The sequence below is a fragment of the Cajanus cajan genome, chromosome 6, assembly GCF_000230855.2.
Source record: "Cajanus cajan strain Asha chromosome 6, NIPB_CcT2T_4, whole genome shotgun sequence".
Classification (NCBI taxonomy): domain Eukaryota; kingdom Viridiplantae; phylum Streptophyta; class Magnoliopsida; order Fabales; family Fabaceae; genus Cajanus; species Cajanus cajan.
The window spans coordinates 41196327-41215349 of NC_138522.1; the positions used below are offsets into that span (position 1 = coordinate 41196327).

Sequence of the window (19023 nt, forward strand, 5' to 3'; positions counted from 1 at the left end):
TCGGAATTGAGCCGATCACGTGGTTCCTTATATTTTTACTTAGAAATTTTCTTGTTCAATCTTCAATCGGAAATGAGCCGATCACGTGGTTCCTTATATTTTTACTTAGAAATTTTCTTGCTCATTCTTCATTCGGAATTGAGCCGATTACGTGTTTCCTTACATTTTTACTTAGAAATTTTCTTGCTCAATCTTCATTCGGAATTGAGCCGATCACGTGGTTCCTTATATTTTTACTTAGAAATTTTCTTGCTCAATCTTCATTCGGAATTGAACCGATCACGTGTTTCCTTACATTTTAACTTAAAATTTTATTGTTTAATCTTCATTCGGAATTGATCCGATCACGTGGTTCCTTATATTTTTACTTAGAAATTTTCTTGTTCAATCTTCAATTGGAAATGAGCCGATCACGTGGATCCTTATATTTTTACTTAGAAATTTTCTTGCTCAATCTTCATTCGGAATTGATCCGATCACGTGGTTCCTTATATTTTTACTTAGAAATTTTATTGTTCAATCTTCAATCGGAAATGAGCCGATCACGTGGTTCCTTATATTTTTACTTAGAATTTTTATTGCTCAATCTTCATTCGGAATTGAGCCGATCACATGGTCCCTTATATTTTTACTTAGAAATTTTCTTGTTCAATGATGTTCGTGTTCAATTTGCATTCGGAATTGGGACGATCATGTGATTCCTTTATTTTAAACTTAGAAAATTTTCTTTTGTGCAAACAAGGTTCACTTCCATGATAAACAGAAAAGAAAAGAGGCGCATTCCATAAAGTATTATAAAGTCGAAAGAGCAAAATAATAAGGACAACAAGGCAAAAGCTAAAAATAAAGGGACAAGCTCGCAACTTGAAAGCAACATCAATCTTCCTCGGGAGGGTCCACAAGTTTCCCGTTGACGATCTCCTTAAAATAACCCACCCCCTCGATATTAAAATCGGGGTGGAGAAACTTGACTTGTGTAGTCGCAGCATCAAAACCTTGAACGAACTTGCCAAGGGAGTCTATCCTGGCGGCTTCAAGATCTTTCTGGAGTTGCTCCACTTCATCCTTTGACAGGGACAGGTCGTTCTCGAAGACCTTGGCAGCGTCGGAGTACTTGTCCTGGGCCAGACGAGTCTCGACCAGCTCTTCCTCCATCGCCTTCTTCTCTACCAACCAAGCCTCTCGTTCTGCCTCAAAGGTGCGGCGACCCTCTAATAACTTATCACGCTCAGTGGATACCCACCTAAAGTCTGACTTGCTTTTGCCGAGGCTCTCCTCGAGAGACAAAATTCGCTTCCCCTGTAACTTTGTCTCCTTCACAAGTTCACGGATTTTGTCTTCATTTATAAGTGAGAGCGCTGAGAGGCGATTGGTCAGCGACTCGACCCCCTTAGCGATGGAGAAAGCACTCATCTTCTCCAAGTCAACACGGTCCCCTTCAAGCAGATCGGTCCCACGAATATGGGCGCTATGGTTGAATTTCTCATCCCAAAAGGAAGCTACCTCGCCGCGCCCGGGGCTGTGAGCCACCGGATCCCAGTTATCTCCAAGGCATGCGCTGATAGTCCTCTCGACCGACTGGACCTTCGTATCGCCCTTATCTCCTTCGGAAGCCACAACTGTGTCCAAGTTCACCACTGAGATTGGCTTGTCGGATTCGCGGCGACGTTTGTGCGAGGACTCGCCCACATTTCTCACCAACCCCACAGGGTTCTCGGCCACCACGACCCTCCTGGCTGCCGATTCATGAACACCAACAGTTTGGGACGCCTTTTGTTGCTTCCAAAGCTTCATCATTTCACGAGTCCCCAAACTTTCCATTCTCTCTACAAAAAATGCAACCAACAATTAGCGGTCAAAATTAGCGCAAATACAAGAAAAACGATGTAAACAGTTAAAAACAAACGCAATACCTATATATATTTTCAACTCTTGAGGCCTATTCTCTAGATCTAGAAGTTTCGCGGTATTGAAAAGTGTTTTCAAGTCTTCAAGTTTTTTTACGTCCTTTCGGTCATCCTCCGGGAGTGACTCGGGACTCAGCCCACCAAAGGAGGTCGGTTGCTTGTTCCAAAAGAGAGGGTATCCCTCAAGTAAATTCTCGTGCCCTGGTAGACACCGAATGCGAAAAAAGGACTTCTGAAAGTCCTTATAAGACGACTGAAACAAGGATAACAACCCACGACCGGACACGCTACCCACTGACATCCAACTACTCCATTTACTGATACGGGCCTCAAAGAAATAAAAGAATTTATTTGGGGTCGAGGTGAGGCCGAGAGCAGAACATAAAATTTCAAACCCCCTAATAAAGGCCCAACTATTTGGATGGAATTAGGTTGGGGCTACATTCAAGGCCCTTAACACCCCCTTCTCACAATCACTAAGGGGCCACCTAACTCTCAATTTGGCTATTAGGGTAACATAACAGAAGGTGAAGTGTTCAGAGGCTGAGCTTATGCAAACAGGTTCTTTATCCACGCAAGGCTCACAAACTAAGATGTTTTCAGAAACCCCACTCACTACATGCTCACTGTTGAAACTCTCCATCGCCGCCCAAGAATTGATACAAGATTCACATTTTAATACATCTTCCTTAACCCAGTTATAAACCTCCTTATAATTTACGAGCTCCATAGTTCAAGGCTTATATGGTGAAGGAACTACAACGACAGACAAAGAAACTACTAAACACAATAAATATTGGGGCGTACCTACAAAGATCTCAAAATAAAACGCCTCAGAACCACCGCAAACCACCGTGAAGAAGCGGAGGAAAAGAGAAAGCGTTGGCCGGAGCAGGACAAAAAGAGAGAGAACGGAGGAGCAAAAGGGTAAAAATGAATAACGGGGGAGGGATATTTATAGAGACGAAGGGTCGCGCGTGGGAAACGATGCACGCGAAACGATACGACCCCTGTCCCGTGAGACCCCCAACACTGACGTCCCTAGTGACACGTGGCGTCATAATAATGTCTTTTTTCGCGAAACGGCGCCATAATAAATGCACCCCTCTGCAAAGGTAAGGTGAAGGGACAGTCCCTCAAAACGCACCGCACCTGACATCTTCAAGCGTCACCTGTGAAGGGTCCCAACCCTACTCAAACTCTTTCGCCTAATTGGCTCCGCGCCGATAGGGAAACTTAACCCCAGAACGAAACCCTAATTGGATCCGAAAGAGCGTTTCATTCAGCCTTTTCCCCTAATTGGGCTCAAGGTTGGAAGGCAAGTGTACCGTCCGGGAGAGAATCCGACTAGACTTCCTATTCGGAAAATATCCGACTTGACTATCCGACCACAAGCCTCTTCGCCTTACAGGCTCAAGGCTGGAAGGCAAGTGTACCGTCCGGGCCGAGTTCCGACCCGCCTCCCTGGTCGGCGGAAGAACGAACAAACCCCATAAGGAGTAATTCTTCCCGGGCTCAGTATAGGCCTAGTCAGTCGGTACCCGACTGGACCTGGGGAACTCGACCCCTCTATCGTTCACAAGGGCTGAGAGGGTCACCCGGTAGAGACCCGACCGGTCTTCGGACGTAGACCCAATCCATCAGAGCCCGACTGGGCCCTCGGCATGGACCCGATCGGTCGGGAACCGTTGGTAGTTGTTCCCTTTGTTCCCGCGCCCTCAAGATAATAACGGTTAGGAAAATCCCGCTATCATCGGGGCCCAAGAGGCCCACAAACGACATGCTATAAAACTCAAAACCCTAGAGTTGAGGCGGCAGATTACACTTTTGAATGCTCTGGCTCTAAGGTACGATCTAGGAAAAAACCCTAGTCCACCCTTTGGCCGGAACAGTTCTATACCGAATACTCACTTGATCGTTGGAGTGCCTTTGCAGGTACCCTCCCCACCTCTCGAGGACAGTATCCGGTCGGCACGAAGACTCAGAAGACCAAGAAAGAAAAACGATAAGAGGAGTGTTTCTACGCAGGAACATTAGTATTATTTGGTTCAAATTAACAAAAATATATTCAGTAAAAGATATTTGTGACTTAATAAGGAAATAACAAAGTACGATTTAATCCATTAATTTTAATTTTTATGATTGAATAGGATTGGTTAAAGTTATACCCAAAATTGTATAATCTTTGGATAAATAGATTAAATTTCTTTTGTTCTGTATGTGTATCTGAAAAACACATTTTCATATTGTAAGATATTTATTTAAAATTGTTACAACTTACACTGTTCATGTTCATGGCTATGAGGCGCTACATCGAAGTTCGCATGGAAGTGAAACAGAGTGCAGCCAGACCCAAATGTGTGGCATAGATTGATTTATTATCATTACTATTAGCTAGCTGTACCACAACTACGAATTCGGATCACTGTTATGAAAGGTAACCAACACTGATTCTGAATCATTCACAGAAGTCTCGGAAACTACAAAGTCCAGTTTTAGTTGACTTGTAATATGTTTGAATTTGTCTTCCTTGTTAGTTGTTCGATTGATTTATTGCTTGAATTAATTTAAGAAAAAAAATGCCAGAAATAGAATAGGTGAGAAAATAAGAAAAATAAAAATAGAAAAAAGAAAAATGGAATAACATAAAAGTATTTAATTTAAGAAAAATATAAAAATAATAAAGATTAATAATTTTAAATTAATTTTTAAATTAAATGATTGATTAAAATTTTGATTTAATTGATTAAAATTAAAGATGGGAATATGTTAGAATAAATTAAACTTTGAATATCTAAACCGAATCTATTTTATAAAATTAAAGTATAAATCTTTTTAATCCATGTAATTTAAAAAAAAAATTATTTTAATTTTTGTGTTTAAATTAGAATCTGTTAAATATTATCGTATAAAATTTGTTATTTTAAATATATTATTGATGATTTGATCGACTAAAACAAGATTTTTAAAAATTATAAAGACTAAAAATAATAATTATAAATTTGAGATATTAAAAATAAATTTATACTAAACTTAAAAAACTACAACCAATTACAAATTTATTTTCAATTTATCAGTATAGTTTTTTACTCATCTAACTATTCATTTTCGTAATCATCAAACAGACAGCTTTGAATTTTTGACTTTAGTTCTTTTACCCCTTCTCCCTCATTTTAGTCGGTATCAAAACGGACTGGTTAGACAATATGATTGTAACTTTATTTTAAAAAAGATAATTTTAAATATTTTTCTAACATGTTAGAGCCAACTTTTATTAGTTGAAACGATATAAAAATCCTGGACTAGCTGGATTTGGAGGAGTCTTGAGGATTTCGTGTGAAGTTGAATTATAAGTTTTTTAACCTGGTTATAAGGGCATCTCTACTATTACTCACATAGAAATTCTTGCCCTTGTCAATGGTGCTAAAAGTCGATCTTGGATATAGAGGTTATATATATATATGCTTCTAGTTCTACTCTGATTCAAAGACTGCTATAGGACAACTGGACCCAAATTGGGGTATGAGAACAAGGTTGTAATATGTCCTTGATACCCAATGTTAAATTTATGAAAACCTCAAAATTGCAATCATTTTATGATGAAATTTATTAGACGCCCCAGACTTTAAATGAAAGGAATATCGAATTTATGTACAATAATTTATGTGCCACTAGTGGCATAACAACAAATAACTAGATTTCAATGACAATTATTTTATATTAAGAAGATAATCCAAGCTTCATAGAAAATAAGAAAATAGAAAGAAGAAAAAATATCAGGAATATTGTAATAACCAAATTTGACGGACTAGCTTCGGAGAAGAATAAGGAAAAATGAAGCGGAGCCTAACAGAAAATAAAATGAGTGAGTTAACAGAGAACAGTGGCACCCAAAAACACACGATGGTGATGGTGATCTCATTCTCAGTCTATTGCAGTTCAAATGCTTTGAGAAAGATAATCCACCATTGACAGCTAATATAGGTTATTGGGAAGGGCTGGTATTCAAAGCAGCTACAGCTAATATAGCTTCAGTTTCATGCCACTTTGGAATCTGATATTTATATGTCAAAATCCAAATACCCAATTCAAAAATTTGGAGAACTCATTTCGCCTACAAATCAACATACACGAGTTCCTTAAAGTATATATGCTACAGGTTAATTTCTATTCATGGTCAGGTGTGTATGGAAAAGTCTTTAACAGAGATAAAAGTATAAAACTCAGTACTCACTCATGTAATCTTTATATGTTATGTTTTTTTTATTTTTAAAATAGCTTTCACTTTCAGTTGAAGAATATTTTAATGCAAATAAAAAAGCCTAAAACACATAATTGTATGTCTACACGTTAAGTGTGTTTTGGAGAGATGTTATTTCTAATTTTCAGTTTTTTTTTATGGAAAAATGTGTTTGTAGAATATGAAGTTAGTCTCGGAAACTAACTGAAATTTATAGTTTTTTTTCCCTTAAGGATCAGCTGTTTTTATGAATATGAAAATTTGAAACACGTATTTGATTATTCTTTGATATTTTTTCTTTTAAAGTTAATTTATTATGTAAAAATTAATTTTTCGATGTATTCAAATGAAATTAGATTTTTCAAAATCAATTTTCAGCAAACTTATCTAAACATTTATTTTGATTGTAATAGATTGAAATAATTTAATCTTCATATAATTTTTCTAAGACAATGATAAGTATGACAATAGTGATAATGATAATGGTAAAAAAAAAATAAGTTAGAAAATTTTAAAAAACTAATTTGATAGGTTATTTTAATGAGTGTTTTAATTGTGACATTTTATTTTAATCATATAGTTGAAAGTAATAGTTCTCATTTTCACATAAAAATGTTATTCTCACATTACACACACTCTCTCTCTATATATATATATATAAGGGAACTATTTACTTTAAAAGTACGTCTATCTAAACTTACTCAACTCAATAATTTATGTTATACATTAAATTTTAACAATTCAACGGTTAAATTAAAAGTTCTTAAACATAACCCAATTTAGCAATTTTTTTTAAAAAATTTTAAAATTATTTGATATTTCATTTCATTAATTCAAATTGATGGATGATCATAAAAATATTTAATACGTTGATTTGAATTTGTATAACAAAATATCACATAGTTTTTAAATTTATTAAAAATTCACATACTAGATATATGCATTAAGAATTTTTAATTCAATAATTAGATCGTTAAAATTTGATATAAAATATAAATTATTGAATAAAGTAAATCTAGATAAATTTACTTCGAATAAGTGAATATTTCCTTTATATATATATATATATATATATATATATATATATATATATATATATTTGCACAGGTTAATCAATTGTATTTTTAAAATTTAAATAAGAAAAAAGCTTATTTTAATGGTACAACTTTGTCTTCATTTTAAAAATAGATTTTTTTATGAGTAAATAATGATGCTCAAAGTGTGTGTATCATATAATAAATTCTAGTTTTTTTTTATGATAAGTCAAACAAATAGATTGAACAGAAAATGATAAATATAAATAATATATAAATATATAAAAATAGAAAATTCATTCAACATCTCGAATACTTTAAAACTTGAGTAACTATTTTTGTTCATCATGATATATATCCTAGAATTAGATTTTTACTAATCTATTTAATTAGATTGTCACGTGGAAAAAAATGTTTCATTCATCAAGAAAATATTAGACTTAAGTCTATTCTTGTTAAGCAAATTTATTAGAAAATAAATGTAAATTTTAATGGAGGGGAGGAGAGAGATTATAAATTTTATTTGATTTAGAGAAAATAGTAAGAGAAATTTTAATAAAATAAAAAAAAAGATAACTTTATTCTTGTTTAGTTCACAAGATGAGAAAAATTTTAAAATTCAATTTACTTTTATATTCTTATATTTTTAAATTAAAAAGTATAAGTGAAGACATTTTAAAATTACAGTCAAAATATTTTAATCCCCTTTCCCCCTCCTTACCCCAAAAAAGAATCTCCCAATATTTTATGAAGAGTTAAAATTATATGAAGAGAAATTTTGCTCTCCACAATTTTTCTTCCTTCCATTATGTTGTTAAAGAATACAACTGTGCCTGTTGTTTTTCCTTAATTACCAAGGCAATTCAGAGACTCACTTTGCATGACACACAAGCCCACAATATAATCAAACGTCCAAGAATATAATGTTTACTATGGTATATGGTAGTTAGCCGCTCGAGCAGTACATTGACTTAGAAAGATCATCACTCGTACACGACAGAACAAGTATTATATATAAAATGTCGGTGTGGTCGTTAAGATAAAATTCAGTATATAGAATTAGAAACACACCTAATAAAATTTAAGTTTAAGTATATTTTTAATCTCTTAAATTTTGAGTAAATTTATTTTTATTTTTTAAATTTTAAAATTATTATTTTTAATTCTTATAATTTTTAAAAAATTCTCTCAAATCATTAATAACATATCTAAAAATGATAAATTAAAACAATTATATAATATTAAGTAGATTTAATATGATATTTTTATTAATAAAAATAATTGATAAGTTTTATATGATAATAGTTAACATAATTTTAAACAAATTTTGAATATAAAAACTAAAATAATCTTTAAAAAAATTATATAAACTAAAAAAAATTTAATTTAATTAAATTTGATGAACTTAAAAGAATATTTTAACCTAAAATTTATGTATCCTTATTCTGTCAATTCATAATTGGGCCGAATAGTCCATTACAGGCGTGGCCCTGGACTTGGATTTGCATTTATTTAGGTATCTTCTAGACTTGTACAATAAACCACACAAAGGTGACATCCTCCTAATTGATTAATTTTAACTTGCCTGTCTCAGAGGATTAGATCAAATTCAAATTTGTCTTATTGACAAATATTAGATTTCCGTTATCAGCATTTGATTATGAAGAAATTAAAAAATTGTCAATAAGTAGAATCGGAGAAAACAAACAAAGGGACAACTTCATTTTCATGGATATACAGCACTTTCGCACATTAAAATTAAAATGGCCAAAGATGGTGCTTTTCATTATTCATCCACAATGTATATTGAAGCCATGTGTCACAGTAGCCAAAGCCAAACACATTGTGCTTTTGTTTATCGTTTGTGTTCCTTTCCTTCTCCATAATTTTAATGTATCCAACAGTGCCATACGGTGTAGTTTGACAAGTGGACAATTTCTACTGGACAATCTATGAAAAGAATGTTGTCACCATGGTGCCACGTGACTTGAAAATCTACGATTGGGTCTCCATAAGCAAGTGTCCCCCAGATGTTTGTGCAACGTGTCAACTGCTGGTGCCATCCAAGCTTGTGGATCCGCAATTATTCATTCCCATGCATTGTTACAAAAATATTAGGTGGATTTTTTCAAACTTGTGACGGGGGACTACGCTCTTTCCCTCAGCCCACAACAAATATTATAGATTTTGTACTTTACTGATGGAATGCTTACTTTCAAATTTCTTGTCCTCCAAGCATTAAACTCATTTTTTGCTATAAATAATTCCAATACATACAACTAATTAATCTTTGATTTTGGGAGCAAATTGGATCCGTGCTTTACTTTGACGTTAATAATGTTATATTTCTATGGACTCACCAAACTCTGCACCTTCCTCCCTTGCCTTAGATTAATATATAATAAGAGGAAAAGGACCAAGGTTTAATTAAGTGATATAGTATAGTAAGATCCAATTCTTGTCTATAGTTGCTCATTGAATCTTGAATAGTACTATCCTTTCTCTCTTAATTTTATGTCATTCTTTATAGGTGATATATGAATTTGAATACAAAAATAAGAATAGTCTAGTTGACTAGGACAGCCCAACTTCTCTATTATTGATCGTTTAATTTGTCTATTCATACATATTAATTGTCCACCTGTTGGATAATCGATCAGTACATGCAAATACACATAAAGCCAGAACGTACAGGCAAGGAGTTAAGGCACCCTAACCTCCTCATATCAGTTGTCACTACTTAATTAATTAGTTTGTATCCTTTCTGATCGTTAAGATATTGTTCACTTGGTCATATTTGTTTTTCACCACATACCCTACCTTTTGAAACAAAAAAAATAACGACTGGTCATTTTCTATATTTTCTGACACATTAAATTAGTCTTTCTTAATCATAATAAAGCTTCAACTAAAGCCATAGATTTTCTTCTTACTAAACCTAGCTTGATTGGCTGATTATCTATATATACACACTCACAAAGGTTGGATTATACATAATTGATATCACTTCTCAGTTTATATCGATCCTAGAGCAAGCATCATCTTGAGCTGACACAAGGAGAACCAGAAGATGGGAGTACAAGGCACTTTGGAATACTTCTCTGACCTACTCAGCAGCACCAAAAAGAAGAAGAAGAAGCAAACCCAAACTGTAGCTCTCAAAATCAGAATGGACTGTGAAGGCTGTGCACGCAAAGTTAAGCATGTGCTTTCTGGCGTTAAAGGTACTTTAATTTCTTCTCCAAAATGTATGATCATTTGCAAGATGTTGTTTAGTTAATTTGTATATAAACTTAGAGAGATTTTGAGAATTTTTCTGCTAAAAAATTTTTTTTTAGTAGAAACACTTTTAACTTGTATTATAATGACTCGTTATGTCCTTCACTTCATCAACTTAGGAAAATTTAAAATTTTGAATAGGAGCAAAATCAGTGGAAGTGGACTTGAAGCAGCAGAAAGCAACAGTGACAGGATATGTTGAGCCAAAGAAAGTGCTTAAGGCAGCTAAGTCTACTAAGAAGAAGGTTGAGCTGTGGCCATACGTTCCGTACACTATGGTGGCTAACCCTTATGTTTCTCAAGCCTATGATAAGAAGGCACCTCCTAACATGGTGAGGAAGGTGGCTGACACTGCCAACATATCAGAAACCACGGTGGACGACCGCTACATACAAATTTTCAGTGATGAAAACCCAAATGCATGCACTGTCATGTAGTAAATTAATGATTAATATTGGTGTAGTCAGTTTCACGTTAAATTTATAAGAAATATGGAGTAAATACTAGAAACAAAATGGTATAAGGTCTTGTAGTTTTGTGTAAACTATATGAGATAATTTGCTTGGATTTTGTGTATAATGATTGATCATTGTGTTTTGCACTTTCATTATCTTAGGCTTAATGATTATTTGGTGGGAAGCATTACAAATAAATGGGTAACACTTGGGGGATCTTAAGGGACAGCAACTCACACTGTCGCGTTGTTATATTTTAATTTCCTGTTAGTGACCTTTTGTCATCATGTGTTTGTGGTTTTGTTTTGTTGCGTGTTTGGCAGGGCATTGGCCTGCTTTTGTGATGGTCTTCTACTCCACCGAAATCGATCTATATATTAGCACTTCAATGATGTAGAACAATTTCTTAATTAAGATCGCCATAGAAAACTAATGGAAATATGAATTTTGAATCTAATTTAATTCTATTAAAATTGTTCTTCAATCATGCAGCATAATTCTTAATTATGATCGGCGTAGAAATCTCATATAAATATGAATTTTGAGTTTAATTTAATTTCAATAAAATTGACTTATAAAATAAAGATTGACTCATATTTATATATTTTATTCTAACTATATTATTTAATTAGTCGATGTAAAATTTTTTACACATTATTTTCATTATGCAAATATGATATTTGAAATGTAAAGTTTGCAAAAATAAATATTACAGATTATTTAATAATAGTCTTTTAATAACGGTTTGATAAATGATGGTTTGATAAGTTAACAATAATTCATAAGATAATTTCTTTTATATTATTAATGTGAGATTTAACTTAATTCAATCTCTACAAAATTAATTTATAATTAAAATGAGATTTTTCTCTTGCATATATATATATATATTTTTTTTTTTTTTTGTGAGATTATCATATTACACATGAACGAAATCTCCAAAAGTCATATGATTTTAAGTCCAACTTTTTTACGTCGGACCCTTATGTAGTCTGACATAGATTTAAAACTTTATGTCAAACTTCTGTGTAGTTCGACGTAAAAAAAGCTTTTTATATTCTCCTGGGCGCCTTTGTCTTCTTTGCGTGCGCGATATTACATCTATTTGACCGTTTTCAGGTGATTTCCAATGAAGGGTTGCTCGAGTACTTGGAGGTATTTTGAGTGACGACGAGTTCCAGCGAAAGGCTTCACGTCATCCGTGAGTGATTCCTGATGTTTCTAACCGATTGGATTCTGGTGAAGGGCGTTTTCTGGGTTTTGAACGATTTGGGATTAATATATATATATGAATGAGTTTTGGCTTCCTTCCATTGTGTATGAATCTTGATGGGTCGAGAAACCATAAACTATTGTATGAGTTTCAGTCACTGTGATTTCTGACAAAGGATTCTTCGAGTACCTATGGGCGTTTTCAGTCACGGCGATTTTCTAGATCTTTCATATCTGTGGGTTCCTCATGTACAGATCCATGGGTGACTTATGTAATAACTTATATGTGAATGAGTTTTGGAGGAGGTGGAGGTGGAGGTGGAGGCGGAGGCATAGATTGTCTTGCTAGAAACAATTTTATGTCAGTCCTGGCGATGTCCGCCAAAAATTTACGTCGATTAACTCAACTGATGTAAATTTATGTCTCCCGCATTGACATCAAACTATTTTACGACGTAAAAAAGTTGAAATAAGAGAGGTAAATTTTATATTTTATACTAATGAAATCTCCGTGAAATCTTCAGTTTCTCTTATAATTTATATTTAAATTTTTTTTTTTATCTTGTCACCGTTTCTTTATATTGTGGATGGGCATGGTACAATGATTTTTGGCACACATTCGATGAAACAAGTTTAGAAACATTTTTCCTATCAGAAAATACCCAAATTATTATTAAAACTGACATGATTTTTTGCATGCAATAAAACAAGACCGATGAAGATAGCGTATTCTAGTTTTACAGCGTTGTGATATATTAAAAAGGGTATTACAGTAAAATTTATATTATTTTACTTATTTTCATATGAAGATATAAACTTTTAAAAAATTATTTTGTAACTTAAAATAGTTGTTTTGTACTTTTTGTCTTTGTCTTGTATTTTAAATTGTATCTTATTAAAAGGGTATTTCGTGAGTCCCTCCCTCATATCTTTTTATACTATAATGTGGTGTCACTCAAATATGAGTAAGGTAGTGTTTTCATAAGTTCTTACAATGGGCAGATAACTTAGAATCTGCACTCTTTCCTTGTCTGTTGCCTAGCAATTTCATATTCCTACAATCTCAAGTTTGTTAGAAAGTTAATTCATTTAAGAGTCATTCCCTGTTATATTAGATTGACACAAAATTAGCTTGATTCAATGACAGTTTTTGCTTTTATGGAGAAACATGAAATCTGCCTTAAGGGCCTCACAGACTCGTCGTGCCAAGCGCTAGAGGCTGGTGGGCAAATATGTTATCCAACCTTATGTGGAGAGGTCCACTCTGACACATATAAGTCAGAGTTAGTCTGACTCATACAGCAAAATGTTTTCGCATTAATACTCATGATTGGATAACGAGAATTCATTATACTAAAATTTATCGTTAGAGATAATTATTTAGTAATAATAAATTAATTATTTTTATTTTATTATATAATAAAGATATTAATTGTTAATAAATAATAACTACTAAAAATACATTTATAAAATTAATTATTATAAATTATAAGTAAAAAAGTAAGAGTAATTTTTAATTTATTTTATTAAAAAAAATTTAAGTCTCATATTTAACTAAAAATAAAACAATTAAAGAATATATAAGTAAAGAGTAATAAATTAATTTTGTAGGATTGTGTTAGACTTGTAATTCACTTTTTAAGATAATATCATCACCCGCTAACCAATTATTCATATATCAAGCTCAATAATGTTAAATTTAAAAGACTTGAGAATCAAGTTCAATAGTCTTAAATTTGAAGATGTATTGAAAAAAAAAATTCAAGTCTCACATTAACTAAAAATAAAATAATTAAAAGGTATATATATAGAAGACAATCCTTATTTTACAAGTTTTACATCGATAAGAAATAAGAAAATTAAAAATTATATAATAATTAGGAATCATTTTTTAAACTTTTAATAATAATAGTAAAAAATATTAAATATTAATAAAAATACTACAAAAATGGAATCATTTTTCTCGATCATGACCATTATACCGCATATAGTAGCTATTGATAAAATAAGTAGTAGTGATTTTTATTGTTACTAAAACTAATAATTTATGTCGGGAAAAATTCATTTTGTTGAAGTCACGAGACGTACATCACCCTGGGAATTTTCCAAGGAATCCCTAAAATCTTGAGGTCATAATTAAGTGCGGTATGAAGGAACATAAAGTGAGGACTCTAAGGCTACTGGATGGCAGGTTAACTCACTGAGGCTTTGTTTGGATTTGAGGATGGAAAATGAGAAATGGAAAAGGAGGGATTTGAAGGGAAAGTGAGTGAAAAGTGAGGTTGTTTGGATTAAGGGAAAGTGAGTGGAAAGTGTAGAGAAAGTTTGTGAGTGAATTGATTGATGTGATAGAGAAAAATGAATTTTTTAATTAATATTTGTGTAAGATTACTATTTTGCCCTTAGGTTAAAATAAAATTTATAATTATTATAATTAAAAGATAAATATATAAATTTTAACTAAAAAAATAAATATAAAATATTAATTTAAAAATAATTTAATTTAAATATTTGCTTTAAATTTAATGATAGATAAAAATTAAAAATTTAATAGATGAATATAAATTTACACTTTTACTCTTGGATTAAAAATGAGTATAATATTATTTATTGTAAATAATAATAATTACAATAAAATTATATTAATAGGTATAATTTATTAAAAAAGTAATAAATAATGATAAGAATAATAATAAATATTAGAAAAATAATAAGAATCATAATAAATAATAATGATACTAATTATAATAAATAATAATAATATTAATAATAATGAAAATAATAATAATTTTTATAATAATAAATAATAATAACAAAATATATTATAATAATTATATTTTCTAACATTATTTTATTAATGTTTATGAAAGTGTTATTATTTTAATTTTATAAATATGTATTACTTTATTTTTTTTTATATTTCTACTTTTTTATGTCAATATTTAAATAATAGAATTTTTTAATATAAAAAAATGTACAATTTTCTTTTTGAAAGTTAATTAATAAATTAAAAAAATTAATAAATCATTGACATAAATTAGAATGAAATGAAGATATATTTATTAATTGTATAAATTAATTTTTACCAATTAAAAAATTGAGAAATTTTTTAAATTACAAATTTGGGGTTGCATTTTATGCAATTTGGAACGGCCCGTTCTCAACTAAGATTTTTAAGCCAATTTTCTAGTTTGGAACGGCCTGTTCCAGTTTCGGAACGGCCCGTTCTAGGATACTAAATTGCTCTTGTTTTGGTAATTTAGAACGGGCTGTTCCAATTTTGGAACGGCCCGTTCTAGATTCGCCTGGAAGGGAAGATAGGCCACCATAATCGATTATGCAAGCCACATAATCGATTATGGGCTTGCATAATCGATTATGTCCTGAACATAATCGATTATGCAAGCCCATAATTGATTATGTGGCATGCATAATCGATTATGCTTCAACATAATCGATTATGCAAGCCCATAATCGATTATGTGGCTTGCATAATCAATTATGCTTGGTTCCTCTACATGCATGGGATGAAGTATTTCTGGGTTTTCACAAATCCTACGTGTCTTTCGTCTCTTTTCTTCGCTTTTGTGCGAGGACAACAACAGTGCTTCTCCCCGCTTTTCTTCGTCTTTCCTTCGTTGCAAATCACCGGAAACAAACACTCACTTTCTTCGCCTTTTGTTGCTCGTAAACAGTACATCACTAGAAACAAACACTACCTAAAGGAACTCGCATAGCATTTCATTAAAACTATTCTTATGTAATTAATTGGTTAAAAATCTAATTTGGTCTCATATAATATTTTTGTTTTAATTTAGTTCCATTTTAATTTTTTGTTTTAATTTGGTCTCCAATAATTTAAATTATTGTAATTTGATACTTTCGTCCAAATGATTTAAACGGAGTTAACTCCTGATGATGTGGACGTCAGTTGGATGCGGACATGGATGCATACGTGGATGCTTAATTTTTTCATACATCTGAAACCAGAACGACCCGTTCTAAAACCGGAACGGACTGTTCTGGTTGCACTCATGGTGCGTAAATTTTGCATCCGGAACAAACATTCCAGATGTAATATTTAACACCAACGACTGCACCAAAACGGGCCGTTCTGAAATTGGAACGAACCGTTCTGGTTTCAAAACGGGCCGTTCCGGATTCAGAACGGGTCGTTCCAAACGCCAATCAACACACAATGTGATTCAAAGATCAAAGACAAACCATTTACATATACATAATTTTTTTCATCTAAAAAATAATATATTTTTAAAAATATTATATTCTAATATATATATATATATAAATTATCATATGTATAAAATATAAATTTCGAAGAATTATTCATTTATCTCATATTTTTCAAACTTTTGTACTTTCTATTTATTGTATATGTTGATAAAAAAATCAAAATTGTAAAAATTTATATCACATATCAAAAACATCTTTATATGATAAATAAATTAAATTTGATTTTTATATAAGATTTAACATATTTATTTTTATATTTTTATTAGTGTTAAATTATTATTAAGTAGGTTTTTTAAGATTATAGTTATAACCAAACATTTTAAAAAATGTCAATGACAGATAAATATATCATATTAATAACATATATTTTTAATAAAAATTAGGTTTAATTCTGTTAAATTATAATATAACATAATCTGACCTAGTTTATTTTCATCCTTAATCGTAATTGTAGATATAAAAACTTGTAAAAAATAACTATAATATATATTTATACTTTTAAAAATTATATATAAAATTTTTAATATTACAGATATATAAATAAGTATTGTCCCCACGATCTAAAATTTCTGGATCTGTCACCGACTATAATCATCGAGTTTGTATTTCGCATTTTGGAACCAGAACGGCCCGTTCTGGTTTCACACTTGGTATGTTAATTTTACATCACCAGAACATGCCGTTTTTGTTTTAGAACGGACTGTTCTGGCTCCAGATGCATTAAAAAATTTGGCATCCATGTGTGCATCCACGTGACATCCACGTGACTAACAGTTAACTCCGTCTAAATCATTTGGACGGAAGTCCCAAATTGCAATAATTTAAATTATTGGGAACCAAATTGAAACAAAAAATTAAAGTAGAACTAAATTAAAACAAAAAAATATTATAAGGGACCAAATTAGGTTTTTAACCTAATTAATTAATTTATCATCGTGTAAAAATATTAATTTGTTGGGATTGTAGAAATATGAAACTCATAGTCCTACGCAAAAGACAAGGAAAAATTAGATACGGTTTTGAGTGCATTGTATAAAGAAGCCTTAGATCTTAACAAATGCGATGCAATCAAAATGCGATTACACGTATAAAAAAAATAACATAAGACACTCACAACGGGTATTTCATTATATAAGGAAATTATAGAACGAATGACGTTATGTAGTTATGTTAAGTGAAGAATGAAAATAACTCTTCCAGCATTTTGTTTAAAACTTTTAGAAAACCAACCCAAGAGTAAAATATATGAAAGAGAGAATCAATTTCTTTTGAAGAAGATCATGTAGCTTACTATTATTTATGTAACAGAATGCAAGGAAATTCAACCATTAGCATTTAGCTACAGCCGATAGGATAATCCAACAAATTAAACAAGCAAAACAACCACTTACTTTAAATGGTAAGATTCTGAAACCACTGGGAAACAAATAAGCAAATGTGATAGCAAAAGTTCAGTATGGCAAAGTCAAGCATTGAACATAATCATAAGAGAAATAGCTATATGAGCGGACATTGAAACCATGAGTATGATCTATTCTATTATCTCTCAGATTATAGACAACAAATTGTGAACCTCCTTCGTCTGCCAAAAGCAGGATATCTTCATTTTCAGACATGAACAAAGGCATGAATTTAAGTGGAAAGCCAAGTCTTGGTTGATGATGGTCGTAACTAACATTAAGAATCTGAGTCCAAGATTTTTCATTTCCAAACTCCCTCATTAGCCAAACAACAAAATGGGTTTTCTTGTAATCAAGAGAAAGACACAGACGTCCTTTCAAAACCCCAAGATAAGGCTTACGAGGAGGGACTTCAAGAAGACCATGAGGCATCAACAAATATCTGTACGTATCATTCTTTAGATCATAGGAAAATATTACTAACTCATCAATAGTAACACTATCCCATTGATAACAATAAGGTCCATTACCAATGCTGCTAAGTGCTAACCAATTAAGCGTGCCACTTACTAACTGTCCAACAACTTGATCTGGCAAGGGAAAAAGGGAGCAAGTTAAAGTCTTCTTCCAACTAGAATCACCCATGATGAGAACTCTCGTCTCCCTTTTATGGGACTGAAAATCCAAAAGGATCATCACCACCTTATAAGTGTCACTCGAATCATCAAACCCAAATCCAAATTTCAGATAATAGGGTTCATTTTGATATTCAGATGCAAAAAGAACTATGTGTGGCGAATCTTCGGACATGATTCTCGTGGCGGGGTTCCAAAACCGGACCCAGTATTTGATATAATGATCTGTAATAAAAAAACTACATATGCAAACTAAGCCATTGCATGCACCTATAACAATGTTAGTTTCACTGAAACGGCGGATACAATTATTTATAGTGGAAGTTGGGTTCTCAAGTAAACCATGTGTAGAACAGGGTGCAGCAACAACACCTTCATCATTCCAATCATCCACAGCGTTGTCATATTGGTAGAAAGATAATAGAATGTGCTTGTTCTTGGAAGATCTTTGGAGGTGCAATTTAACGAATGCATGATGAAACATAAGGGTAGTCCAGGTCTTAGAAAGGGACCTGAATCGCATGAGATCCTTCACCGGAAGCCATGACAGGATTTCCAAGATGAGTTCTTGAGGGAGTTCTTGAGCATAAAAGAGCATTTCTTTCTTCAT

At 32.0% G+C, this 19023-nt stretch overlaps 2 protein-coding genes across 2 annotated transcripts; one reads left to right on the forward strand and one right to left on the reverse strand.

Moving 5' to 3' along the window:
- The first annotated feature begins 9681 nt into the window (after positions 1–9681).
- On the forward strand, positions 9682–11039 carry LOC109810784 (Heavy metal transport/detoxification superfamily protein). The gene is made up of 2 exons (XM_020374339.3): positions 9682–10405; positions 10602–11039. Exons 1-2 carry the CDS (start codon positions 10252–10254, stop codon positions 10895–10897), a joined length of 450 nt encoding a protein of 149 aa, XP_020229928.1. The 5' UTR covers positions 9682–10251; the 3' UTR covers positions 10898–11039.
- A 6790-nt stretch (positions 11040–17829) lies between these two features.
- On the reverse strand, positions 17830–19023 carry LOC109810751 (F-box/kelch-repeat protein At3g23880). The gene has a single exon (XM_020374295.2). It carries the CDS (start codon positions 19021–19023, stop codon positions 17830–17832), a length of 1194 nt encoding a protein of 397 aa, XP_020229884.2.

Coding starts and splice junctions, on each gene's coding strand:
- LOC109810751 (XM_020374295.2), bottom strand. CDS start 19,023: ATGAAGAAAGAAATGCTCTTTTATGCTCAAGAACTCCCTCAAGAACTC.
- LOC109810784 (XM_020374339.3), top strand. CDS start 10,252: ATGGGAGTACAAGGCACTTTGGAATACTTCTCTGACCTACTCAGCAGC. Junction 10,406..10,601: donor TGTGCTTTCTGGCGTTAAAG/GTACTTTAATTT, acceptor AATTTTGAATAG/GAGCAAAATCAGTGGAAGTG.